Here is a 27,932-nt window from a genome sequence, read left to right on the forward strand (position 1 = left end):
ACGATCTCCTGCTGTGGTCACTATTAAGTTGATTAATAAAACTTAATGGCACCGCTGACAGTGATAACTATTGTCTCACAATGCATCCTCCTGGATACATAGCTATCAGCAGAAATGGCTTTACATACATAACTTACAGCGCTGACTTCCCTTTTAAGAAAAAACAGCAGGGTTAACTTTGAACACCCTGAACCTTTGTGCTCCTTGAATACAGCTACCAGGTGGCTCTCTGCAGCTCCCTTTTCAGAAGAAACAGAAGCCATGCGCTGCTGATGTGCACCAACAGTCGAATTTTCCACGAGCCAGCCTTGATGATGGGCTAGTTCAGACGTCTCCCACACTCTCTTCCTACGACGAGCATGTATAGACTGCGAGAGAAACAAAAAAACATTTACTGATGTGTCTGTTAGCGAAGCAGAATTTGGAACTCAATTTAGAATGATCTGGAACGTTCTGTTTTAAAAGAGTAGGATGTACGAAAACCAGACATGCTACAACAAAAACATCCTCAATGTTTTTGGCGAACTTAGCTGCAACCTTACGAAAGAATATGCATTTTTCACATTACAAATGTGTCACAAAATATACTTGAATAGCGGTCTGGCATAGTGCGTATACATGCCAATTCATTAATAGGGCAGCGCGTACATGACGGTATGTGCTTTGCTCAAGTATCCATTGGAGGTAAGACAAAGTTATATTACGAATTTTAGTTTGAACACAACTAATGTAACTTTCTTTCGGCTGCCTACATTAGGACGATTATGCCGATAACATAAAAAATTGGTTTCACTAAATTACTATTGTCAACTGCTAAATTATGGCTGTTAATTCAATGATTCCAAGTGGCTAGAAAGGCAGTGCCCGTCACTCATCCCTAACATACCCCTCATTACAGGCTGTCTAATAAATAATAGAAAAAAATGTGGAAATGCTAATACACCGCACCCATCTTGAGCTAAATACCATCCTAATAAAGCATGCAAGCTTCTGCAACGATCTCTAGTAACAAGAATACTGGAAGGCACAGGTCACGATTTAACAATACACAATAAACGTTTGATTAGACTGATTTCTGAAGTTGTGTAATTGCGTCAATACCAACAGCTTGGAAACATGCAGTCTATATTCATGATTGTCAGATGAACATACTGTCCAATTTTCCATTTTCACAGCAACACGGGCATGCCTTATATATGCATACAATGATGTATAACATTATTGCAAGTTTTTGAGCGTTAAATGATATATCCGTTCCTCCAAACACCACAGATCCCTTCTATAACTGTAGCGCATGCCTATAGAATTTACTGAAGCTTGTCATCTGATGCGAAGACAAAACAACATGCTTACCCTAATTGAAAGCATGACGTTTTGGCCCCCACACAAAAGCCCTATTCACAAGTGACAAAGACTGTGCTTTTATTCGTGGCCAGTGTGTGGTTTTTCAATGTTTTCATGTGTGTTTCTTACCAGATCGGCATAAGCTTGTAATCTGTTATTAAATGCCATTGGAGGTGATGGTCTAAACTGTTCTTACTGTTCGTACAAGTAAAATTGCTTAGCAAAGTTTGAACACAAAGTTTGGGCGAGGCACATACAATATTTAATAAACCGCCACAAAATAATGAAATCTAAGCATAGCGAAAACAAGCTGAATAAAATAAAATGTGCTCTACCGCATGAACTACTGATCGAATTAGGGCTCGCACAGTTAAGCTACAGTTATTCGGCCCCAATAAGCCATGAAAATTTTGTTCGGAAATACAGTTCCAGTTTAACGAACGGCTCAAAATTCATGGGTTTCGAACGCATCAGACAACCTATGTTGCGGGTGTATAACGTAAGCTCAGATTTGACTAAACGGGCTGCATAAACTCCTAAGCGTACATACGTGCAAGCCTTGCGAGCCGTACCTAAGACGAGGCAGCATGCTGCACGCGAACTTGAGTAACACGGTAGTTCAAAGATGCGTGCCGGCGTGGATGCATACACCGGCATACGTTCGGCTACCCGCAGCAATTTCTGACAGCAGCTTAAAAAAAAGGTCGTACAACATACGAAACTTTCCCAACTGCTTTGGACGTACAACATATAGATCGTACAACATATGAACCCGTTGACTCCTGTAGCACACAATATGAACATTGATTGATTTGTGGGGTTTAACGTCCCAAAACCACAATATGAACAGGCATGCAAAAAAAAAACAAAAATCCTCAAGCTAAGAGATCCAAACATACGCGCCCTAGGCGTAATCAACGCTTACAGCTAACAAATGCCGTCTTCACCCAACAATTATTTAACCAAAATATTGGTCCATGTCACACACTTCGTGTGAGGCCCCGCCGATCCAACATCGACGTGCGGCAGACTCGCAGGCTTCCACTTTACGCTTCGGCCTGCGACGCCTGAAAGGCCTCGAAGTGGCACATTTCGAATTTATTTGCGGGTTGGTCGACCCGTGCGGGGTTGCACGTGTGGTGATGTGTGGGCCTGACCGACGCACTCATAAAGCAGACACAGAGTTTGATTACACATAAACAAGCATTTAATTGGAACACTGGCAAAGGCAGGAGTTAACAAAAATAACAGAGAGGAATAACACTGAGGCGCGATGGAAACAACATCTATATAACAAAATGTGCTAAAAACACTACAAAAGATACAGGCTAAAGACAAATATGCGGAACATTAACAAAATAACAACAAGATGGAAATCAAAGGAGAGAGACACTAGAAATTAGTTACAGAATGATCATGGTGGCGCTTTAGAATTTAAACGTGCGACGCAGCGCACACTACAAATATTTTAAAAAAAAAAGGCTGGTTAAAACAAGTTTACGGTTTAACAAAGAAGTCACAATAAAAAGTTCCATACGGACCAAACCAGCTCTTGGTGCACGTAGGGGAGTTGACGGGTGCCGCTGAAGGTCTCGCCGGCTTGGTAGACGACGAGGGTGCCCGGAATTGCAGCCGTCTCAATACGTTGCGCGGGTCACTCCGTGCTCGCCGCCTACGCGAGACTCGCGACACCGACGACCGCACTTGTGGCTGGTTGTACGTCAACTGCTCTTCCGATGCAGTTCAAACCGCCTCAGGGGCGTACACGTGCTCCCGTCGTCTCATCTGGGAGAAATTTTCCCTGTTTAGATCGGCGGTGCCCCTTCCGGTACCGGTGCAGGGAAGACGAGCCGGCGCCACGCTGGGTCGTTATAGTCGCCGGATGTCGTCCCCCAACACAAAAGCGCCCTTCCTTGGTAGGTGGGGCCCGCGGATGCTCCGAAAATTGGAGTCGTTTGTGACACAGCCCCCCTCCTAAGAATATTACTGGGTAATATTCAAGAAAAGCACAAACGCGCAGTGTTCGCGAGCTTCCAGTGTTTCGGTCATCCACCAACGCGTTTCTTCCTTCTCTTCTTTTTCGCGCACCATTTCGCTGACGTGGGCGACACGGCAGAGAGACACCCGACACACCACACCCTCACGGTCACTATACGATGAATGTCATACCCCGCGCACCACGACACGGACACACACATGAAACGCGAAGAAACACACACTGCTAGAATCGAGGGAGCTGCATTCGAAGCACCCTTCGGGCCATCATGACACTGATCACAAGATAATCACAACACATAATTCTTCCAATGCCAGGAGAAAACAAAAATACCGAGCAATTCTAAATCAAAGTGATACAGAAAGGTTTCAGACAAACTTAAGAAGGTACAAAGTATCCATGTATGCAAACAAAACTTAACAATGCGGCCTTATGGCATGAATAAAACAGAAACCAAATAAAGTGAATGTCAGAGGCCGCTATACGCGACGCGATCATCTGCGTTTCATTGAACCTAAGTACACTCAGGCCTCCTCATCGCCGACTCGGCTCATGTAATCAGCCCCTACATTCTCTGAACCCTTTATGTGTTGTACTCGAAAACTGTATTGTTGGAGCTTAAGACTCCAACGAAGGACTCGTCCATTGGAACATTTCGCCCCCTGAATGAACTTTAGAGGTTCATGATCCGTCTGAACAAGAAAACGTCTCCCGTACAAGAAAACCTGGAACTTCTCGACTCCCCAGACAAGAGCAAGAGCTTCCTTTTCGACCGTTGAGTATGCTACCTCTCGGGGTAGCAACTTTCGACTAGCATAGGCCACGGGGTGGAGAATCTGCTCGTGTTCTTGGAGAAGCACCGCTCCGATTCCCCTATCCGATGCGTCAGTCCGTAGAACAAACGGTCGTTCGAAATCTGGAAGCTTCAGTATGGGTGTGGTTGTCAGGCATTTCTTGAGCTGAACGAACGCGCTCTCCTGATCCGGGCCCCATTTCACAGTGTTAGGAAGCCCCTTTCGGGTGAGGTCGGACAATGGGCTTGTCAATGTTGCATAATCGCTAATGAACTCCCGGTAGTATCCCGCTAGCCCAAGGAAGGATCGCACCTGTCGCTTCGTGGTTGGCCGGGGTGCCCTCTGAATCTTATCCAAGGTCCCGGAAAGCGGAGAAAGCTCCCCGGCGCCGATCTGATGCCCAAGGAACGATATTTGCTGCATGCCTATTTCGCACTTTGCCGGTTTTACCGTCAGCCCCGCTTTACCGATGCGGATGAATACCTCCCTGAGGGTTCGACAGTGCTCCTCCCACGTGGTACTTGCGACTAGTACGTCATCATAATAGTACGCGACGTCTGGGACGTCCGAGAGGACGCGTCTCATGAGTTTAGTGAAAACGGCCGGTGCAGTTTTTATCCCGAAAGGCATATAGCAAAACTGGTATTGCCCCGATACGGTAGCGAACGCTGTTTTCGGTCTTGCCTCAAGAGCAAGAGGTACCTGCCAGTACCCCTTGGCAAAATCCAACTTCGAGAAAAACCGCTTCGTGCCCACCGCCGCAAGCAGCTCATCAGACCGCGGGATGGGCTCAGCATCGTCCACCAAGACTTCATTAAGTCTACGAAAGTCGATACACAGTCTGTGTGTTCCATCTGGTTTTCGCACAGCGATGACGGGGGAATTGAAGGGTGAGTCAGATCTTTCCACAATACCCAGCTTCAGCATTTCGGCTACCTCTTCCTCTATAATGCCTCTCACTGAGAAAGGCATTGGGTATTGTCGGACGTGCACGGGTCGTTCGCTGGTCAGTTCGAGCTTGCATTCCGTCAGCCCTGTTCTTCCAGGAAGGTCCGAAAAGATCTTCTGGTGCTCTTGGAGTAATTGGGTGACCTCTGCTTTTTGTTGCACTGACAGGTGATCAGATATCTTCACGTCCCGGAAAGACTGCAATTGATGGGGCTGTAAGAGCTCGATGTCCCCACTTTCCGGGTCTTCGCAACTGACAATGGCCCCAGCTCCAGCAATTTCGGGGCTTCGCTTTTGATAACGCTTCAACATATTTATGTGAAAAATTTTGCAGGAGCTGCCGACCTCGACTTCATAATCGGCATCCCCCTTTTTGCTGACAACGTTGAAGGGTCCCTTCCACTGCATTAGCAACTTGTTGTTATCCGTGGGCAATAAGATCAGTACTTGCTCCCCCGGTTTCAAGGAACGCTTTCGGCTCTTCAAGTTGTAGTACTTGCCATAGCGCTCCCCTGCACGCTCCAACTCCTCGTGCGCCAGTCGACAGGTGTGCTCTAACTTCTCCCGTAGGGAAATGACGTACTCGTACGTGGTCTTCAACTCTTCCGAAAGAGCCGTATTTGTCCACAACTCCCTTAGAACCGCCAGCGGCCCTCGAACAGTCCTTCCGTACAACAATTCAAATGGAGAAAATCCGAGACTTTCCTGTGGGACTTCGCGGTAAGCAAATAATAACGGAGCGAGATAACGGTCCCAGTCGTGCGGTTTCTCCTGGCACATGCGTTTTATCATCTGTTTGAGCGTCCCATTAAACCGCTCGACCAGGCCATTCGCCATTGGATGATACGGGGTTGTGTGGAGCTGTTTGAGAGATAGCAGGCGGCTGACTTCCTTCATAACTTCGGAAGTGAAGTTTGTGCCCCGGTCGCTGAGTACTTCGCGAGGCACACCTACGCGCGAAAACATTTCCACCAGCGCTTCGGCCACCCTTTCGGTTTCTACACTTGGTAGCGCAACAGCATCTGGGTATCGAGTGGCATAGTCGACCATCGTGAGAATATATTTGTTGCCCTGGGTTGATCTGGGAAAAAGCGGTCCAACTATGTCAATCGCCACCTTCTCAAAGGGAGTAGAAATGATGGGTACTTTGACCAGGGGCACTTTTCTGGTATGTCCCTTAGGCGCAGTCCGCTGACAGATGTCACAGGACGCGACGAAGCGCTTCATGTCAGCCTGCATCCCCGGCCAGAAAAATTCGGTTCGAACCTTCGAGAGCGTTTTCTTCACCCCTTGGTGTCCTCCCATGGCGCCATCATGGGCCAAGTGCATTATTGGGACACGAAATTTTTCTGGTACGACAACTTGTGAGAACTCTTCCCCGGACTTCGACACGTATCTTCTTTGGAGTAATCCCTCTTGTATGAAAAACGTGTGGCGGTCCCCGTTCTTGCTGTGTTTCTCAACATTTAGGCGATTGAATCCAGCTTGTAATGTCAAGTCTTTTTTTTGCTCCTCGACTAGTGCTTCCCGGCTAACGTCCAGGGAAGCTTCAGGTACCCGCAACCTCTTCCAAGTGGTTTCCCTACAGCTTTGTGAGCGCGTAACCGCGGGGTTGGCTTGAGGTACTTCTTGTCCCTTTTGCTCCTCCCCCGTACCGTCATCCGTCAGCAGCTCCTGCCCCTCTGCCTTGGCGTCTTGGGATGCGTCCACATTGCTCCCAACATCATATTTCTTTTGGAGGTTCCAGTGTAGATCGGGGTCATCAGCTGGTCGTACGCCCTCTACGTTACCCAGGATGAGATCGTATATGGGGTTCTCCATACATTTTGCCTTCAGTCGGCCTGAATAAAATGGGGTCTCAACGTCGACCCATGCCTCACGCAGCATCCTCACTGAGCGGTCCAGGAGGTAGACTGGTGCGCTTGTTCCAGTAAAGTCATCGTGATTGACCAGACTAGTTTTGACAATGACCGTGTTGCAGCCGGTATCCCTGAGGACGCGAACTTCTCTGCCTCCCACCAAGCCGGTCAGCACAGGAAGCCGCTCGGTAACTTCAGTGTACTTTTCCGTGATGCCGGCACTGACGACAGGGACTCTCTCGCCGTTCTTCAACTCTAAGAATCCTTCATCAATGCAGGCGGCTGCCGATTCTTTCGTTGATGCACGGTCATTGTTTGTTTCCTTCTTCCAGCACTTCCAGGAAGGGTGGCCTGGCCTTCCGCATATCTGACACGGTTTTCTTTGATCGCCCTTGCCACCGTTGGAGAGCTTGCAATTTTCGGCGTTATGTGTGGTACTCGAGCACAAGAAACACCGTTTCTCTGTTTGCCTTTTAGCTCCATTCAGCGGCTGGTAGTCTCGACTCTGTCCCATTTGGATAGTCGGTGCTTTCGGCCTTTCTCTCGCTGCCGCCATCCTCGAGAAGTTGCGCCAGCCATGCGCCTCCGTGTATTGTTCAGCTCTTTGTACCATATCCCCTAGTGAAGCGTCTGTTTTTTCCCTCAGGAAAAGTTCCAAGGTGGTTGCGCAAGTGCTCAGAAATTGTTCCTTTAGGACTAATTCAAAGAGCGCCTCGTAGCTGTTCCCAGTACCCGCCAGATCAACCCATCTTTCGAGAAAATTTCTCAGGCGAGTTAGAAACTGTGAGCAAGTTTCGTTGTTATTTGGTGTGGCTCTTCGGAACTTCTCGCGAAACCCCTCCTCAGTAAGACGGAAACGGATCATTAGTGCTTTTCGCAGCTTCTCGTAATCAGTACAATCTGACGCGGGCATCCGGCTGAAAACATTCAACGCCTCCCCACTGAGACAGAGGCTTAAGGCTGTAGCCCAGTCTTCGCGGGGCCACCTTTGACTTTGCGCGACGTGCTCGAACCTTCTCAGGTAGGCGTCAAGGTCGTCGCGTGCCTCATTAAATGGGGGCATCAGTTTGTGTGGGCTAATGGGGTGCATGCGCCCGGCCGTTTCTGAGCCTGTGGTTTGTCCCGACTGGGGAGTGGACTGCTGACGCAACGACAAACGCTCCCTCTCCTCCTGAATTCGGAGCCGGGATTTTTCCCTTTCCTGCTCCATTTCGAATTCCGCGAGTTGCCTGAAATATGCGCGTTCCGCATCACGCTCTTCTTTACGCTTACTGCGCTCTCTTTCGACAAAATCGTACAACTCTCTGCCCTCGAGACCAAAACCCCTGCCCTGCTCCATAAGTTTATCGAAATCAGTGTCCTCCATTGCTACGACTAGCTGCCGAACAACGGGCCAATATCAAGGCGACTGCACACTGTTGGCTCAGAGTTACGTCGGTCTCCCAGACACCACCACGTGGTCGGCCAGTCCTGTCGCGCGGACGCCAGATAATGTCACACACTTCGTGTGAGGCCCCGCCGATCCAACATCGACGTGCGGCAGACTCGCAGGCTTCCACTTTACGCTTCGGCCTGCGATGCCTGAAAGGCCTCGAAGTGGCACATTTCGAATTTATTTGCGGGTTGGTCGACCCGTGCGGGGTTGCACGTGTGGTGATGTGTGGGCCTGACCGACGCACTCATAAAGCAGACACAGAGTTTGATTACACATAAACAAGCATTTAATTGGAACACTGGCAAAGGCAGGAGTTAACAAAAATAACAGAGAGGAATAACACTGAGGCGCGATGGAAACAACATCTATATAACAAAATGTGCTAAAAACACTACAAAAGATACAGGCTAAAGACAAATATGCGGAACATTAACAAAATAACAACAAGATGGAAATCAAAGGAGAGAGACACTAGAAATTAGTTACAGAATGATCATGGTGGCGCTTTAGAATTTAAACGTGCGACGCAGCGCACACTACAAATATTTAAAAAAAAAGGCTGGTTAAAACAAGTTTACGGTTTAACAAAGAAGTCACAATAAAAAGTTCCATACGGACCAAACCAGCTCTTGGTGCACGTAGGGGAGTTGACGGGTGCCGCTGAAGGTCTCGCCGGCTTGGTAGACGACGAGGGTGCCCGGAATTGCAGCCGTCTCAATACGTTGCGCGGGTCACTCCGTGCTCGCCGCCTACGCGAGACTCGCGACACCGACGACCGCACTTGTGGCTGGTTGTACGTCAACTGCTCTTCCGATGCAGTTCAAACCGCCTCAGGGGCGTACACGTGCTCCCGTCGTCTCATCTGGGAGAAATTTTCCCTGTTTAGATCGGCGGTGCCCCTTCCGGTACCGGTGCAGGGAAGACGAGCCGGCGCCACGCTGGGTCGTTATAGTCGCCGGATGTCGTCCCCCAACACAAAAGCGCCCTTCCTTGGTAGGTGGGGCCCGCGGATGCTCCGAAAATTGGAGTCGTTTGTGACAGTCCATCGCGAGCATCGCTCCCTGCCAACACCACTGCCGACAGAGGCGAGCGCCGTCACAACTCGCACAAATCCGCCGCCGAATTCCCACTGCGCACGCACGTGCCATGTGCTTCACACACCGAAGCATGCTTGAATCGAAAGAAAAAGCTCGCCCACGCTTGACTTCCTACAAAAACGCCTTCATCCTGATGAAATGACACACACAAACAGGTTCGCTACGTAAAAAAAACTTCACTTATCGTCCACATGTAACGAAAAACATATCATGGCGTCGTTATCACGCTCTCGTTGTTGACAAAGTGCCGACAGCAGGAATGTGGTACGTACCTGGCGAGTGTTCCAAAATGCGACGCCACACGTCCTCGCTTGAGTAGAGTTCATCTTCGTAATAGGCAGCACCAGCAGAACACAAAACACGAACGCAGCGCGCAAGCACACCTCAAAAAACGAGAAAAAACGATGCAGAACCGACAAGCTGCAGCGCCCGACCAGCGAGCGAACACGCCAAAAACAAGTTCGGGATTACAGCTCCGCAGACGTACAATGGCGCAATAAAATGCTTTAGTATTACGGTTAAGTATAAAAAATAAACGGAAATATATATAACATAAAAACGAAGGGGACAAAATAATTTTATCTTCACGAAAAAACAAAATTAGAAATTAACACATGACTTTCGCGCGCGAAGTTTGAAATGCTTGCAGGTACAATGCATTTTTAACAAATGAAGAACCGCGGTAATAATCACCTAAAACACTCATGTTCTTGAATTCGAAATGTACTATTGTTGACGCACACATTTACACACAAAATTTTATTGCAATGATTGATGGTGCCTATGCATAGGCGTGCCCACCACGGGGGAAGAGGGGCGGGGGCGGCCCTTGGTCACTTAGGGGGCAATGTATATCCCTATAGGTACATAGAGAAATAGAGAGGGGGCACTGTAACTCGACGTAAGTTTTTTAACTCGACGGGGGTTGCAGTGCCCCCTGCTGATCACCTCATACCCCCCCCCCCCCGATGGGATGTCAAACAGAATAGATAGCAAATACAAATTTTACAGCGTGGGTCGCAGTGTCCCACAATATATATATATATATATATATATATATATATATGGCGGGGGGGCGAGAGGCGTGTCTCTCCCTCCTCTCGTAACCTTCTCCCCTTCGCTTCGGAAAGGCGCTGCGTGCACTGACCGTGCCATTCTCTGACCTTTATTTCTTCACCTAAAGAACCACTTCCCGTGCTCCCGCATGGTTGCAGAAGGTAGTGCATTGTTTTCTTTTACGACCAAGCACGTCTCGTCTTCGATAATCTTGTGAAAACAACTTGCACTCGAAGGGCTTTTGACCGAGCAAGGGTTTTTTGTAATAAATTCAAGCTTTTTTTTTCTCAATTGCTTCTACACATGAATGTGTGCTGTCCGTAGATCGTGACAGTAGCCCATTCATTTATTCACATATAATATGGACGATATAAAACGGCAAAGCATGTCGAATCATACAGTGCGAGAGGAATTTAGTCTGTTTTACATTCTCAATAATTCTTAGTGTTCTGTAAAATTTGTCAATGCCTCAATCATTTCCTTGATTTTTTTCATCCCTACGACATTGTTATCTTAGGAAAAGCATGCATTCCTTGCGCTATGCGTGGTATTTGATTTGCAAGCATGGATGCAGCTCGATTTTTGCACGTGCACTCCCGCGCCGGTGGTCTGGTGCTTATGGTGCTGAACTGTTGACCCGCAAGTCGCAGGATTGAATCCCGGCAGTTCACGGCGGCCACATCTTTAATGGGCGAGAAAGAGTGCGAGACCTGTGTAGTTAGACTTAGGTGCACCTTAAGTAACCCCAGGTGGTTTAAATTTTCGGAGCCCTTCGGTACAGCATCTCTATTGAATATATGACAACTTTGGGACGTTAAATGGAACAATTTTTATTCCAACATTTATAGGTGTACACCCTTCTGTTCTTCAACACCCTCACGAACGGCAAAATAACACCCTTTTGCCAGTTACACCCTTCTCTGAGGGTGTAACAACAATGAAAAGGGTGTTGCTATCATGCAAAAAGGGGTGTAAATTTTGAAAACACCCTTTTACACCCATAAGAGTGTAAAAATTTTACTCTGTATATATATCTATATATATATATATATATATATATATATATATATATATATATATATATATATATATATATATATATATATATATATATATATATAGATTTAAATATATAGATATATATATATATATACATAGATTTAAATATATATATATATATATATATATATATATATATATATATATATATACAGAAGAATAACTTCGGTTGCCGCAATGCTATAAATATGTAAGTAGATGCGCTTTCACATAACACCTGTTTATTCTACCGACATTTCGACGGGAGCCCCGTCTTTATCAAGACATAACAATATTTATACATGTTCTGTCTTTTTATAGCCTGTCGAGACAGGAGGGAAGTGGCCAAAGGTAATGTAAAAAGAAAAAAAAACAGCGAAACGGAAGCAGAAACGATAAATAAATATAGAAAATCTAGGAGAAGAAGCAAGACCGACACCGCATAATGAGAAAGGGTCAGCATCTCAACAGAGTAGGGCAGAGGTAGATGAGCAATGCCATCATTGTTAACAATACCTCCCCCACACCCACTCTTCCCCAAGTGAGCAAAGTGCCGCTGTTCTTGTATTTCACCTTCCCGTGTAATCCGCTGGCGGCTCGTTCCTCCTTGAAGTTTAAGACAAGATAATGAGGAGAGCCTAAGTGCTTCGAGTGCTTGCTGGTGGCGTCGGGAGGAATGAAAAAGCCAGTAACTGAGGTTCCGCCATCAATATTCATTATATGCAATGTCTCCTTGTCAGTGAACGAACAGAAAATGTGCTTTAAATTAAAGAAGAAAAAAAAGAAAAGAAAAGAGGGGGGGACTATACGACATCCGGGATCACTTATCTTCGCGTTCCGGCTGTGCTTGATGAGGCAAACCATTTCTTTGTTGTCAGATGCATAGGCTAAAAGCTTTGTTAGCGGATAATAGTATTGTCCTAATGAGAATGAACTGATTAAAAAGAAGCATTTGTGTCTTTTAGTGGTCGTAACGTTGACAGAGTGCCTTGGTGTTCATTTATTTTGTATTTTATCGTGTTAAACTTGTAGATAAAATAAGGTTCCCGTTGTTCCCATTCTCTGATTGTTTGAAAGTTGCTTTCTAATAGTGTAACACTGATGTTATCAAAGCTGTGGTTTTTTAATGTGCTGTATTTTGAAAGTGAAAGGCCTGGCAGGGATCGTACATGTGCCCGATGGTTGTTGAATCTAATTGTAAACGGAGTGTCTGTCTGGCCCACGTATTGCTTGTTACATACCCCACATTCCAGGTAGCATATGACGTGTCTGAGTCACAGTCTAGTGCACCTCTTATCCAGTGCTGAAAATCCGAGTGGGTGCTTTTTGCCACTGTCGTTGTCTGCATGTGTTTGCATACCTTGCATCTGCTTTTTCCGCAAGGGTGACACCCAATTTGAGAGTTCACGCCTATCTTTGAACTTATTAAATTATCCTTTATATTGTCGCAGTACAACGCGAACAAAGCACAAGTACACTTTGAGGCAGAGAAAGCAGCGTGTTCTCAACAGCTGAGCCGTAAGATTTTCTTCTTCGTTCTCCAGTCAAGCCAGAGGCCCACTATCTGGTGTCCGCTAAATCCCCCCATCATCGTTTTTGTCCACATGTAGACACGGGTCATTTGCCTCCCTCTCAAAGAGCATCGACCCAATGCGAAGTCAATATTGCAGTTTTTTTAAAGAAAAGTCTCATGCAATCACTCGCTGACGTAAGGCTTCATGCGCACTATCTGAACGAGTTCAGGATGGTCCTGGCGACGCTTGGTACTACACGAATTGTCGAGAACGACTTCGTAAGTGACGTCACTCAGTTGTCGCAGCACTCGGTATGGCCCAAAGTATCTTCTTAAAAGCTTTTCTCATAGTCCTCATTTCCGTACGGGTGTCCAAACTCATACTTTCTCGCCAGTTTGATAGACAACTGCTCTGCGGTGAGCATTGTAGCAGCCTGCATAGTACTCTTGCTGCTGGCGGATCCGTAAACGTGCCAGTTGTCTAGCTTCTTCCGCGCGTTCCGTAAACGTGTTGGCGTCTGGGTCGATCTCGTCACTTTCGTGTGGCAGCATCACATCTAACATAGTTCGTACTTCTCGTCCATGAACGAGGCTGAACTGGGTCATGTGGGTCGTTTCTTGCTAGGCCGTGTTGTACGCAAACGTTATGTATTGCAAGATTTCATCCCAATTTTTGTGTTTAATGTCTACGTACATCCAAAGCATGTCTTCAATGGTTTTGTTTGTTCAGACACTCCGTCAGCCCGTTTAATTGTGGGTGGTAGGCGGTGGTCTTACGATGCGTTGTTCTACTCAGCATCAGGCCGTGATCTAAAAGAGCTGCCGTGAATGCGGTTCCTCTGTCTGTGATCACGACGGTTGGTGCACCATGCCTCAGTACAATATTTTCGATGAAAAATCTTGCCACCTCCGCTGCTGTACCTCTCTGGATAGCCTTTGTCTAGGCATAACGGGTCAGATAATCCGTCGCGACGATAACTCAGCGGTTTCCTGCAGTAGAAGTAGGTAGTGGGCCCAAAATGTCCATCTCTATCTGGTAGAATGGAGCTGTTGGGACCTGCATGGGCTGCAGGAGGCCAGCTGGTTTAGTTGGTGGTGACTTGCGTCGCTGGCAGTCGAGACAGGTACAAACGTGGTGTTTCATGGCTGTGGTTAGTCTCGGCCAGTAATACCTTTGCTGTACTCTGGCGAACATTCTCATGTAACCCAAATGGCCAGAGGTCACCTCGTTGTGGCATGCTTTGAGTACTTCAGTACGAAGGGCTGCTGGTATGACGAGCAGATAGGAGGATCCTGTCGACGAAAAGTTTCTTTTATAGAGTACTCCGCCCCGTAAACAAAACGATGACAACACTTATGGGAAAACTCTTGGCGCCATCTGAGATCTGCCTTCCAAGTAGTTAATTAAGCCAAGCAACTCAGTGTCGTCACGTTGTTGCTGCGCAATGGCGGTCGTGTCAAGGACACCGAGAAGTGCCATTTCCTTCTCCTCAGGTAGGGTTGCCGACTCAATGGGTGAATGGGACAGACAGTCAGCGTCCATGTGTCGCTTGCCTGACTTGTGCACGACTGTCACGTCAAACTCTTGCAGTTTTAGGCTCCAACACGCTAATCGACCAGTGGGATCTTTTAGATTAGTTAACAAGCAAAGGGGCGGATGGTCACTAATAACTTTGAAGTGCCGGCCATACAAGTACGGGCGAAATATCATTACTGCCCATACTACGGCGAGGCATTCTTTCTCTGTTGTTGAATAGTTAGCCTCTGCGCGTGTTAACATTCGGCTTGCGTAGGCGATCACCCTTTCTGTGTCCTCTTGCCGTTGCACATGTAGCACAGCCCCAAGACCTACATTGCTAGCGTCTGTGTGAAGCATCGTCGGGGCTTCTTTGTCGAAGTGGGCAAGCACGGGGGGCGTTTGAAGACGTTGACACAGGTCATTAAAGGCAGCCTCCTGTTCTTCTTTCCACTCAAAGGCAACATCGTCTCTTGTGAGACGAGTTAGTGGCGATGCGATGCGGGCGAAGTCTGCGATAAACCGGCGATAATAAGCACGAAGGCGCAGAAAGCGTCTGACAGCCTTCTTATTAGAGGGTACTGGGAACTGTGTGACGGCGGCAATTTTTCGGCCGTCTGTATACAACACAAGGAGGAGAAGTGAAAATTTTGGATAGTCGCATGCTCTGTTCCAATGTGTTATTGTGTTTTCTTAGGACCTTGTTTATGTTTGGTAGGTTGCTCGTGAAAGTTAATAGCAAGTTTTTGTTGCGGTATCGGTCGGCGTTTTTCTGGTGGTTGAAAAGAATCTGGCGGTCCACATTTTCAGCTTTTTTGATGGTGTCATCGATGATAGCTGGCGAGTATTCTTGATTAAGGAGTACTTCGCGCATATGTGTGCTGTTTCTGTGGAAGTCCTCGGGGCGGGAGCAGATTCGTCGGAATCCGTGTGCCTTAGAATAGGGAATGTTGATCTTGCAATGTCGCGGGTGGCAGCTTTTGAAGTGCAGGTATTGTTGCCTGTCCATAGGTTTTCTGCATACGCTAGTTACCAACGCACCATCGTCAACTTCAATGAGTACATCAAGAAAGTTTATTTAAGTGTTAGAGTAAGATTGTGTAAAATAAATGCTGGTGTGTACATAGTTGAATGCCTGTATGAATTTGAGGAGCTCATTTTCCGAATGTGTCCAAATTATGAATATATCATCTAGGTACCGTTTATAGAATAATGGTTTGATATCACAAGATGAAAGAAAATTGATTCTATGTGGTGCATGAATATGTTAGCGTAGTTTGGGGCCATTCTTGTACCCATTGCCGTGCCGCTGATTTGAAGGTAGTACTGGTTGTTAAATTCAAAGCTGTTTAATTCGAGTACAAGTCTTGTGAAGATTTCAATTACATTTTGCTTGGATATGCAACAGGGTTGTGGGTGCCATACGATTCAACAAGCGCCCTTGCACCATCGTCATGTGGGATATTTGTGTAGCTTGAGCTAACATCCCCTCTTACGAGAAATGCACCCTCTGGAATTTTCACACCTACCATTTCCCGAAGGAAATAGTTTGTGTAATGCAAGAAGGACTCATGTGTGGGTGGTATGTCTTTGATTAAAGAATCAATATAACTGGAAATAGGTTCCGTTAACGTTCCTGTACCTGATATAATGGGTCTGCCAGGGTTTTTCTATTTATGAATCTTCGGCAGCATGTAAAAACGACCAGGCGCCGAATGTACCATAATAAGTGCCCTTGTAAGCTTTGAATCAATGGCGCCTTCCCGTGTGAAATCCTCAAGGGTTGTTACAATGATCTTTTTGTGCTCGGTGGTAGGGTCAAAGTCGAGGTGTTTGTTGAATTGTTTGTTATTTAGTTGTCGCTTGCCTTCCTCAATGTAGTCTGATCTGTTCAGAACAACAATCACGCCTCCTTTGTCTGCTGGTGTAATGACGAGAGCTTCACAGTTGCTCAACATTAGTAATGCCTCTCTTTCTCTTTTTGATATGTTATTCTTGCTTGGTTTGTGCACCTTGTACGCATGTATAACATCTTTCTTAACCGCGTCTATATAGAGATCCAGATGTCGATCTTTGTTGGCGTCTGAGGTTCATTGCCGTCCGATTACCCCACGAAAAGGTGCGTTATCTTTTTGGGGTTTATCGAAGAAATATTCCTCCAATCCTAAATTTCTTGCGAAGTCGTTTAGGTCTTTTATGAGCGTGAATTCATCGTACTTTCCGTTGCCAGGGCAGATTGTAAGTTTGCGTTATAGTACACTCAATTCTTGTTTGCTAAGTTCTTTATCGGAAAGGCTAATAAAATTTGGCTCTTTGGGATGTGGTGGCAAATTTTTTTGAACGTGAGGTGGTTTGGTATTTTTTCTGTAAGCAGCAGTGGGTATAGCATATGACAAATTGCCCCGCGCGAATTTCTTCCTGTTAAGTTTTTCTATTTCCTCCATTTCTTTGTGCTCAAATACGTTGAGTTCTTTAGCTTCCCACTCCGAAAGAGGAAAGTTATTTCTTATATACCGCTCCACGTCTGTCAGTGCCTTTAGAGTCTTTCTACAGTGTTCGATGGTGACCTTATTTAGCTCCTCTGTGGCGTGATCGAGAATTTTTTTCCACCGTTTCATTTCCCTATTGGCAAAGCTATGCATCGATGGTGTTAGCGCGAAGCGCAGCCCCTTCGTAGCCGTACGCGCAAGTACATATTGTTCAAGGCTTTGCACGTGAAGTTCGGGCCGTTTTCTTTTGTCAGTAACTTTTCAAGTTTAAGAAAATGTGGACCCGTTCTATGGCCTAGTTCATCGGAAACGGACGGTGTTTGCCCACTCGCATAGCCAGTATGTCACTTTGCACAGACGCAGTGAATAGAGCCGCATGGTACCCGGAGGTCGTACCTGGTTTGGGTTGGCGCTCAATCCCATTGTGCCTCCCGTGACGAGCTGGCCTGTAGATGACTGCTGTTGGCTGCTGGTGGTTGCTGCTTGCTCTTTGATAATGTTGGCTGCTGATTTTTCTGCTTGCGGGTGGTTGATTCTGGCCACTGGTTGCTGTTGATTGTGGTACAGCTGGCCGTTGTTGTTGGCCCGGATTAACCTTCGTCGCCATTTCCGGGGTGTGTCTCGTAGGCGTCGTCAACAGCCGTGGCAAGCGTGATGGCTGTTGTGCACTCGGTGAGGGGGGTCCCGACGGGGTATGCTGGCCTGTATAAGAGGCAGCGGCTGTTTCTGGGGCTGCTTGGTTCTCTTTCTTCCCTTTGTCGCCCCACAGGTGGCATCGGGAGGGTCACGCCGCAGTGCTTGGGAGTAGGATGGCGTATCCCGAAGCTCGTACGCCCCCGCCTCCGGTTGTAGCGCGTGTTCCAGCCGATTGGTGATGTATGGCCACCGTAGGTCGAGGAGCAGGTTGTAGATGTTCCAAGCCAGGGGAGACACTCCAGCGAAGCTCGGGTGCAGATCATCGGCCGCGAGCACGGTCCATGGCGGGAGCGCTTTGATGCGATGGTTCACATTAAAGACGCCCTCTTTCTCATGGCACAAACTCACCAGTCGCAGGTTAAACTCCCGAGCCTCGAAGTTGAACCACCACACCGCGCGGCAGTTGTTTTGGCGGAGTCATTGGTTGGGGGCCCGTGGGAGCACTAGTGTGGCAAACACCATAGGAATGTCTGGTCTGTCATGCCGGATGCGTTCAAGGAGGGCCACGTAACAGTCGAATGTTGTAGAGGAATCCGTATTGGCCAGGCTGTTAGCTCCAATGTGCAGAATAAGGTTCCAGGTTCGAGACCACAGCTTTGATGACATCAGGGTTACACTAATAGAAAACAACTTTCGAACAAGCAAAGAACGGGTACACCATGACACTTAATTTATCTACAAGTTTAACACGATAAAATACAGAATAAATGAATACCCAGGCCCTCTGTCAGCGTTACGACAGCTAAAAAACACAAATGCTTCTCTCTAATCAGTGCGTTCTCATCATGACAATATTATTACATCTTAACAAAGCTTTTAGCCTATGCATCTGACAACATCGAAATGGTTTGCCTCATCAAGCACAACTGGAACGCACAGATAAGTGGTCCCGAATGTCGTACAGTCTCCCCCCCTTTTTTTTCTTCTTTTTTTCTGCTTTAATTTTTAACGCAGATTTTCTGTTCCTTCACTGACAAGGAGCCATTGCATATAATGAATATTGATGGCGGCGTCTCAATTACCGGCTTTTTCATTCCTCCCGGCGCCACCAGCACGCTCTCGAAGAGCTTAAGCTCTCCCCATTAACTTGTCTTAAACTTCAAAGAGGAACGAGCTGCCAGTGGATTACACGGGAAGGTGAAAGACAAGGACAGCAGCACACTGCCCACTTGGGGTAGTGTGGGCGCGGGGGAGGTATTGTTGACAATGATGACATTGCTCATCTACCTCTGCCCTACTTGGCCCTACTCTGTTGAGATGCTGCCCCTTTCTAATTACACCGTGTTGGTCTTGCTTCTTCTCCTAGATTTTCTCTATTTATTTAACGTTTTTCCTCCTGTTTCGCTGTTTCTTTTTAATTTTCTTTTGACCCCTTTCCTCCTGTCTCGACAGGCTATAAGAAGACACCGAACATGTGTAAATATTATTATGCCTTGAAAAAGACGGGGCTCAACTTGAAACATTAGCAGAATAAACAGTTGTTATGTGAAAGCGCATCTACTTTCATATTTATATCATTGCGGCAACCAAAGGTATTCTGTATATATATATATATATATATATATATATATATATATATATATATATATATATATATATATATATATATATATATATATATATATATATATATATGCGCACACAAAGGTTAGCATATGCATGTTCGGGCATGCAAGTATGTGCATATGTGCATTCGTGGCGTGGGAAGTGTGTAGGCATATATCCGCTCTGAATAACCGCTACTGCCATCACGAACAAGCGAGTGTTCGGAAGCATGCAATCTTATTCAGTAGAAATATAATAACATGAATCGGCGAACGAAAAGAGAGAAAAACTCTCATTAAAATCGGCCGTTCAATTTTCTTTATCTCAAGAGACACTTGCCCAAATAATCCTTGAATGTTTTTCATCAAGTGAACAGCATGCTCATTTAGCTTTTATTTACTACTTTTATTTTCTACTATGTGCTGCGCGCACACGCGTTCCCCTGTGGTAACCTCAATTTCCCAGGAGTAGGGATCTACACAACCAAAGGTTGCGGCGTTATCCTCAACTGATTCCCGAATGTGGTGTTTCAGTTCTTCCAGATTATTGTTGCGGCTGTCCACAATGAAACAGAACATTCCTAGGCTTACAGCAGCCGATCGCAATGTGGCCTGGCTCTTTGCAACGATGACATACGACCGGCTTTCCAGCCTTAACGATTTTTTGCTTCACTTTAACTTTCGAGCAGCATGCTGCGTGTGTGTTTTCTGCCGGACAATAATTTTCTTATCGGAGGATGCTCTCCCGTTAATTGGGTTGCTTGCAGCCTGATAAATTCTTAACGCTAAACCCCTTTTCTCAAGTATTTTGTCTTTCTTCGCCAACCTTCGCTTTCTTTTCTCATCTTTTTTTCTGTTTTTCCACTTCTTCCCAACATTTCTCAAATTCTTCATCCTCCTCACCGCACTCTTGAATTGTCCCAATCAGCTGTGACTCTCTCTCATCTCTCCCCACCTTAATTCCGAGCTCTTCACACAGTAGTAAGAGATGTAGTCTTTCTAGCTTCTTTACCAACTCCATGGCCTTCACGAGTGAGGACTTTTTTACCGTGACGTTAGGTAGCAAACAGGCGTAGTCTACACGCACGGTAAAAACACTGCCAGTTTGGAACGTGAAAGCTAAAGTTTGATGAATAGCTGTGATGCATGGTAGCGGTACAACGAAGCCAAACACACAGAAAATTACACACACATTTAGAAATATTCAAAAGCTAAAACCTGGCAAAACTCAAAGAAAGTCAAGCACTCATTATATCGTTGAGGCCCGAGTCAAGCATGGGTCACCCTGTTGCGGCTAGCCAGTGGATGTGTTCCGGTTTTCAGCAGCCTCACACCGCTGCCATCCAGTTGAGGTCACCGAGGGGTCTGCCCAGAGGACTGAAGCCAGCCAAAGTCTCGGGGAGATGTCGAGAAGAGGAGCCCGGAGCTACTAACAGTAACGTTTAATTACATAATTTACAGATAGCGTGTTACATGATGGTGGTAGCATGATGGATGCTCTCGACAGAAACATGATGGGAGCTTCTGGGAGCTTGTGAGAGCCTGTCGAGAGCGCCTCGGCGCTCCCGTTTTATGTCCTGGCCTGGCCAGGATCCCCTGCAGAAAAAATAACGGATGCCAGGACAGTCCCATGGAAATTGCCATATTCACCTCCGCCCTCAAAAAAGGAAGGTGAAACGCTGCCTCCTTTCTGTCCAAGGAAAGAGAGAATAAGTACGCCGAGTTCAGTCGAAGGCGAAGGAGAAAACACTGCACACCGCGCACGACACAGCACAGCACGAAGACGTTGAGTCTTACGTGGAAATTATTTTTGTAGTCTGTTGCAGTGATGGGTATGTGGCGTCAGGCAGACCACAAATTGTGGAAACAGTAGCACCAAGGCACCACGGAGAACATGAGAAAGACATCTACAGCCGGTTCTGAGACACTGGGCCTTTTGCCCGGAGGACCTAGATGACAAAGCAAGCCGCCTCGACGGCCAACAACTCTTCCTAATCGGTCAGTCGGTCAGGCGTGCCCAAATAGTTTACGAGGGGCGCCGATGACCAGGAATAAATATAAGAATGATTTCTCTGTTGTTGCTGCTCTTGGTGCATCTCTCGGAGTGCTGACTCGGGAAGAAACCAGGGTAGTTCCAGCCGCAATGTCTCATGCGTCAAAGCAGCGTCAAGCCAGGCAGGCCGATCATAACACCCCGTACGCGGTTACCGCTGGCTGCTACTTTGGGCCAAATTGACTACATTTCAAACCTTTTGGCGACGAAAATTTCTAGTTGGTGCTACGGCTATTTACTGGCTATGGGTAAATATCTGGTTTTACTTATTCTAAACAGCTTTATTCATTTAACAATGATAAAACACTGTTCATAATACCACTCCTGTTTTGCTTGGCTATAAGTCTGGCAATAATAATAAATGACATGGCTGCATTCGGCTTGAGCGCTGGCGCCTTTTTCAATCCACTCGACACCAGCCCGCAACCTGGCCCAGTACTCCACCACTGAGCTACGCCAGTAGTTGAAACTCTGTTGCAAGCTAACACTATGTACACTCATGACGGATAAGGAATTGCGTTGGCATGTCTAATAAAACATTCTAGAACAGAAAAGTAATGACCAGGCGCCCATAATTTGAATTATATAATGACTGGGTCGTTGTATGTTCCAATTCCAGCACAAACATTTCAGGCATATTTCTTCATGATTGTCAGCGACAGCTTCAAGAAAATGCAGAAAATGCCTTGCAAGTGTATAGCGGGTACTACACTTTCTAAAGCTTGACGAATAATGGGATACGGACGTTTCCCCACTACCCAAAAGTTATGAATATGTAGATCGTAGTTGGTGCCATGCAAGTGTGCTAGTACTTGCCCCAAAATGTTTTCAAAAAACTCTAGAAAAGCAACTCTTCCAGCTTTCACTGTGAGTGTGCGGTTCGTTCTGAGCAGGCCTGCCAGCTTTTGCAGCTCAAAAGGGCTGTTTTTCACGAGTTAGTCGTCTGCCAGCATACCTGCAGGTGTCTGTAACCGACATCGCCCGAATTAAATTAGGAAAGAAAACAAGGAAATAACAAAAAATAAACAGAGACAGGGTTTGAACCTTGGTCCTCTACGTGGTAACCTAGGGTTCTAACTCATAGCCATGCTGTTTTTTATTTTTTATTGTATAATTACCTAAAGCATTCATTACAAATAAATACCAAACAAAGGACAAACAGGAACAAAAAAGAGAAGGTAAACAAGTCAGAATTTACAGGTTTTTTTCAAAATTCCTGCGTCTGTCTCTACTTTATAAAGCCGTTAGAGAACATCTTGTTGAAGTTTTTGAGGCTCCACGAATGATTACACAGATTGAGAAAAGTATTGTCTAACCAGACCTGCATTATCATCGGGATGGCACACTGTTATTCAAGTATACCATGTATTGTGCAGGCCCAGTAACAAGACCTGATAGAATGGTACACCTTTCTTGTTTTCGATTGGGAGAAATCTAGTGAAGAAGACATCAAGGAGCAAATCCTTTTTTAGGCTCAATTGAATACTGTCTGTTTCCCACCCCTTCAAAAATGCATTGCAGCATTCAATAAAATATCTTCAGTTGTATGCAACTTATTGCAAAGAAAACACTTTTCTTCCCATGGATCGAATAAGCAATTTTCCTACACATGCTGGTGCTCGAAACTCCCTCTCAAAAAGACCTTACACAGGCATTATATCAAAAAGGAACTGTGTAAACCCACGTAATACAGCCTGCTAGAAGAGTAAAATAGCAACCGAGAGTCACAGAAACTGAATTTCGTAATCAGGCGCCACGCAATACGAAGTCCATAATGTGTGGGACGTTGCATGCATCCAACCCATTACAAAGGGTTCTGCCAAAATTGGCCATCGTTATCAACTACTGATTCAGCAAAGGGCATATAATGACTTGCGAATGCGTAGCGGGTACCTCGCTTTTGCGCATAATCGTAGATAATGGCAGTGTGCGTGCTTTTTAAATTGACAAAAATTACGATTTATGGCGTAGTGTGCACCTTGTAAGCGTACTTGTGTTAGTAGCCCCAAACGTATTTACAACTGTTCATAGAAATGCCACCCTTCCGACTTTGCTACGCAGTCCACGTTGGCTTGGTGTTTTAGGGCAGAAGCTCCTTAAGGCATAGGCCCTTTTGCTGTAGTTGTCTGTCGTAACCATCTCTAGTATGCGAATTCTTCATTAGAAAGCGCTCGCATCACTCGACAAATTTTGATATACAGAAAGACAGACAGGCGGACCCTCCACCGATCCAAAAGCTGTCATAACGAAGGGGGAAGAGAAGCCACATCTAGCTACCGCATAGTAATAAAAAATTAACATATATATATATATATATATATATATATATATATATATATATATATATATATATATATATATATATATATTTATATATATATAAGCTCGTGTGCGCCGATTTTAGTGCACGTTAATAACGAAACACCACTCTAAAGAGCCCCACGTGGTCGAAGTTTCCAGAGCCTTCCACTACGGCGTCTCTGATATTCGTATGGTGGTTTCGGGACGTTAAGTCCCACATATATAACGGGGTTACACGGACGTATAACGCGGACAAGAGCTTGACCGCTTTCTTTTTTAACTAATCAGAGACGGTCGTCGAGCGCAGAGTCGGGAAAGTAAGATGTGGAATGCCTCATGCACCTGAATTTTTACTATGTTCACCACCACGTGGGTTTCACATTGCCAAACATTTACATTGCACTCAAGTGCATAACATGGGGGCCAAGGCAATGTAGTTGAATGAATTAAAAATTCTAGAAAATCACCTAAAGCTGGGGTGTGCAATTTCAAGGACACGGTGAATAGTTTACAAAGAACGCCACCTCATATTTAGCCGAATACATGAATGGATGTCATCCTTGCGTATTTGTGTATTTAATGCTGAACTTTTTTTGCAGGTGTCTATTTATAAAGTTTCAAGTTTTGTGCTTGCCTTCAAACATTGCCTGTCAAAGATTAGTGGCAAGCTATACCTCGCTGCAGTTGACGAAGCCATCAAGGTATTTGAAGTTTTTGAAGATATAAGGTGTGCTTTTTTTCAGCAGCAAAAGTTCAGACGTCATTACGGCTTTAACTGTCTCATTATAGAATGCTCCTGATGTGAGCAGTCTTAAAAAATGTCTTGCCTTGGCGGTTAAACTTTTGTATTGTTTCTTCGCTGAATCTAACTACTTTTGGTGATTATTAGGGCAGATGGACTGTCACCATTTACTTTGAACCAATGGGAGAACTGGTAGTTTGGTATAAAATACGAATTGTTATTGCAAGCGATGGCAGCGCTCACGAGAAGAACACTAAAGAAGCTTCACACATTTTGAGGACGATCGTACTGGTGTAGCATTCGCCATAATAATTAGTGTGTTTTTACTTGCAAACAAATAACAAAAAAGAAGTTTAACAATCGTGAATATCCGTCGTCATAACGCTGGTGTCATAAGTAGCTCAGACAGAGATGGACAAATGTTTCCCGTTACGTTTGCGTAACCTTATAGCAAAAGTTTTTATAACACAATAATTATTAGTATGGCCTTTCTGTAAAGAAAAAAGAAATGCAAAAAAATGCTGCACGTGTGGGCTCGTCAGATTTTCAACCGGAAATTTTGACATTGTAGCAGTGAAGAGCTCATTTCGCTGGAACGCTGGTGTCACTGTCAGCGTCGTTATTTGTGAGCAAACGATCGTAATTTTTTTTCGTGACTGAAAGATTTAAATCCGCTGGTGAAACAACTACAAACATTGCTTTGAGTTTGAAACAATTCTAGGCCATCCATGTCGCAAACAAGAGTTCTCCCACAGAGCTGCTCTATTCCTTAAAACTGCTTCAGAAAACAAGTCACAGTTTCGCCGCAAGGACGAAGCAATGAATGCGATAGAAACAACTCAGAATGTATCACCGAGAACGGCAAGCTGATCGAAACGTACAGTGCGCTGCTCACGCACAAATGACACACAAAAACAGCACACATAAAACAAAAACGAACTAACAGCATTTACCGCTTGACACTTAACGCACTGTTCAAGCAAAAAGACGCACGAAGCGTAATCATGCAACGTGACACTTTCTTAGTCATACTTCGTTGTGTATGAAAAGTACGCTCTTTTCACAAGCAGGGCCTGTGCAGGAAACGAAGTGACCTTTGTTGGCCCAGCAGCCAGCGCAATCGTTCCCGTGAAAGCGGAAGGCACATGATTCTTACCACTGAAGGAGAAGCAATCGTGCACAAGCATCTAACCCCCCCCCCCCCCCCCCCAACCTGTGGAACAAAGTTCACGTGGGAGATAAGTGTGTGTTGGTGCATCGCGATGAGCTGGGCGCCGACCGTGGGTGTCTTTTTTCTTTCTTGAAACACACACACACACACACACACACACACATATATATATATATATATATTGTTATGAGACAATGTGCCACAAAAGCGGTTAGATAGGCGTGGAGAAAGACGACGTGATTTTGGTGTAAGGCACAGCATTTGTTCTCCATCTTGGCTTGCGCATTGGCGCTGTGTAAATATATTGCTACATGCATGAATATTGATATTCTAGGGGGTGACGCGCGTGTGTGCCTCACGCTCGATCGCTGGCGAACCGGTTACGCCATTACTGCTAGTTTTGAATATATCTAATCCCCAGCGTCGTCGTTACGGCATCTCTTCTTTTTCGTAACAAATTAGGTGGAGGTGGAAGGTTCCCCGTCTTCACTACGAAGTTTGGCAGTGGCCTCATCGTTCGGTCTCCGGCCATGGCTACCAATGACAACAGCCCGTCAGCGTCTCCATCTGTAGCTCCAGCCACTACTTACCTGACAATGCCCACCCCCCGTGATCCCGGTACAATCTCCGCACAACCTGGGCGTGACGTTGACTACGGGCTCTGTATGTACGAGCGTGTTAGCCAAACACACCGATGGGACCCTATCATGATGCTCATTAACGTAATATTTTACTTGGACGGCATCTCAAGGGTCTGGTTCGATGCCCATGAGACCGAGCTCACCAGCTGGAATACCTTCAAGGAGCGACTACACGATATTTTCGCGGACCCGTACGGTCGCCATAAGGAAGCCCGAAAAGAACTCGTCACTCGTGTGCAGTTTTCAACAGAGTCGTATGTCTCGTACATAACACAGGACGTGCTAGCGTTGTGCCGAAAAGTCGACGAGCAAATGACAGAGAGTGACAAGGTGGATCACAAGGGCATCGCATACGACGCCTTCAATTTGCTCATCTACACTAACTTCACGACCGTAGATATGACTATAAAGGAATGCCACTGCTTCAAAATGGCCAAAAGCCGCTGTGTTCTGCCTCAATTTACGCTGCTACCAAACACGGCTCTGTTGCATCCACCTGCACCGATCTCGGTGCCAAACCACCTATGCAGGACAGCGTGACACGGGTAGTTCGAAGGGAGCTTGAGGCGTAAAGTCCGGCACCAATTCCTCCACATCCGTTCGACCATAGCGCCCCACAAATGCCTCCGGCGGTCTCCGTTATTTAAGCCGTCGTGAGGCACGGAATTGCAAAGCTCGGTTTTTCTGTTTCCTGCTTTGTCTCCCGACCCGTCTCCAGACCAATGACAACATATGCACTGCGCCACTTACATTTTATTCCGCGATCCCGCAATTCGGCGGAATGGAGAACTGCAGACGACAAGCCGATCTGCTTCTGCTGCCACCGAGTTGGCGATATCTCCCGCTACTGCCGCAGCACTTGGAAGCCCTTAAACTGGAGCCCATTTTCCTCTACTCGACCATACGAGGACTCTCGCCCGTATTCGCCCAGTCGTGTGTACCCTTCTTCCGACGTCCCTAACAGCCGCTCCACTGTTCGTGCACCGTCACCTCAACGCCGCCGTTCCCCATCGCCCCAACCGCGCCGCTATCCACAAAAAACTAGATCGTGCAGCTCCGGGAAGTAGTGCTGCATCACTTACGACTGATCCAAATCCTCCATTGAAGCTCCCCACTAACACGAACTTGATTAAGGTGTACAAGGACGGTATTTTTTGACGGCGTTAGTTGATACCGGAGCTCAAGTGTCCATAATGAGTGCTCGTCTGTGTCGCCTGCTCAAAAAAGTCCTCACGTCTGCAGCATCTAAAGCCCTCCGTGTCGCTGATGGTGGAACTGTGGCTATCACTGGAATGAGTACCGCTCGTGTTATCATTGCCGGCCGCCATGTCCCTGTTTTATTGATGGTGCTTGAAAATTGCCCGTACGAACTAATCTTCAGCATGGACTTTCTATCGATGCATTCTGCCCTGATGGATTGTGCCGCCTGTACTCGCTACCTAGAACATCCTCTTCTCTCAGATTCTCACCCTGAACTCCCGAACAGCCTGTACACCACTGACTTCTTCTGGATACCGCCTAGAGCTCTCACATTTGTCAAATTGGCAACACCCTCTCCCGTGCTCAACGATGATTTTATCGTGACGCCGATTACGGATGTTCTCCTTGCGCGTGACATTACTGTCCCACACTCCGTCGTAAGCATGGCCTCTAACCGAACATATTTACCTGTTATCAGTTTCAGCTTCATAAAACAAGT

The 27,932-nt window shown here is 46.2% G+C and overlaps 2 protein-coding genes across 9 annotated transcripts in view; one reads left to right on the plus strand and one right to left on the minus strand.

The window, feature by feature from the left end:
* LOC119161817 (DNA (cytosine-5)-methyltransferase 3A) overlaps positions 1 to 27,932 on the plus strand; it is a 222,955-nt gene that overhangs the window by 69,610 nt on the left and 125,413 nt on the right. For 7 of the 8 annotated variants that reach the window (XR_012887656.1, XR_012887655.1, XR_012887654.1 and 4 more), the window contains exon 3: positions 24,279 to 24,380. The exons of the other annotated variant lie outside the window; for it this stretch is intronic. Coding sequence is in view for 4 of the 7 variants with exons in the window: in XM_075880503.1 (XP_075736618.1) it covers positions 24,279 to 24,380 (102 nt within the window). In the remaining 3 variants the exon portion in view is untranslated. The remainder of the gene's footprint in view (positions 1 to 24,278; positions 24,381 to 27,932) is intronic. 8 annotated transcript variants of the gene reach the window in all.
* On the minus strand, positions 3,752 to 9,709 carry LOC142776589 (uncharacterized). The gene is made up of 2 exons (XM_075880500.1): positions 5,816 to 9,709; positions 3,752 to 5,671 (listed from the first exon to the last, which is right to left on the minus strand). Exons 1-2 carry the CDS (start codon positions 8,305 to 8,307, stop codon positions 3,865 to 3,867), a joined length of 4,299 nt encoding a protein of 1,432 aa, XP_075736615.1. The 5' UTR covers positions 8,308 to 9,709; the 3' UTR covers positions 3,752 to 3,864.

This window comes from Rhipicephalus microplus, chromosome X (genome assembly GCF_043290135.1).
Source record: "Rhipicephalus microplus isolate Deutch F79 chromosome X, USDA_Rmic, whole genome shotgun sequence".
Lineage (NCBI taxonomy): Eukaryota > Metazoa > Arthropoda > Arachnida > Ixodida > Ixodidae > Rhipicephalus > Rhipicephalus microplus.

What these genes read in the sequence shown, in the direction of transcription:
- LOC142776589 (XM_075880500.1), bottom strand. Translation starts at nt 8,307, where the DNA reads ATGGAGGACACTGATTTCGATAAACTTATGGAGCAGGGCAGGGGTTTT. An exon ending in GACCGTTATCTCGCTCCGTT is followed by an intron (nt 5,672 to 5,815) that starts ATTATTTGCTTA and finishes GTTGAAGACCAC; the next exon opens with GTACGAGTACGTCATTTCCC.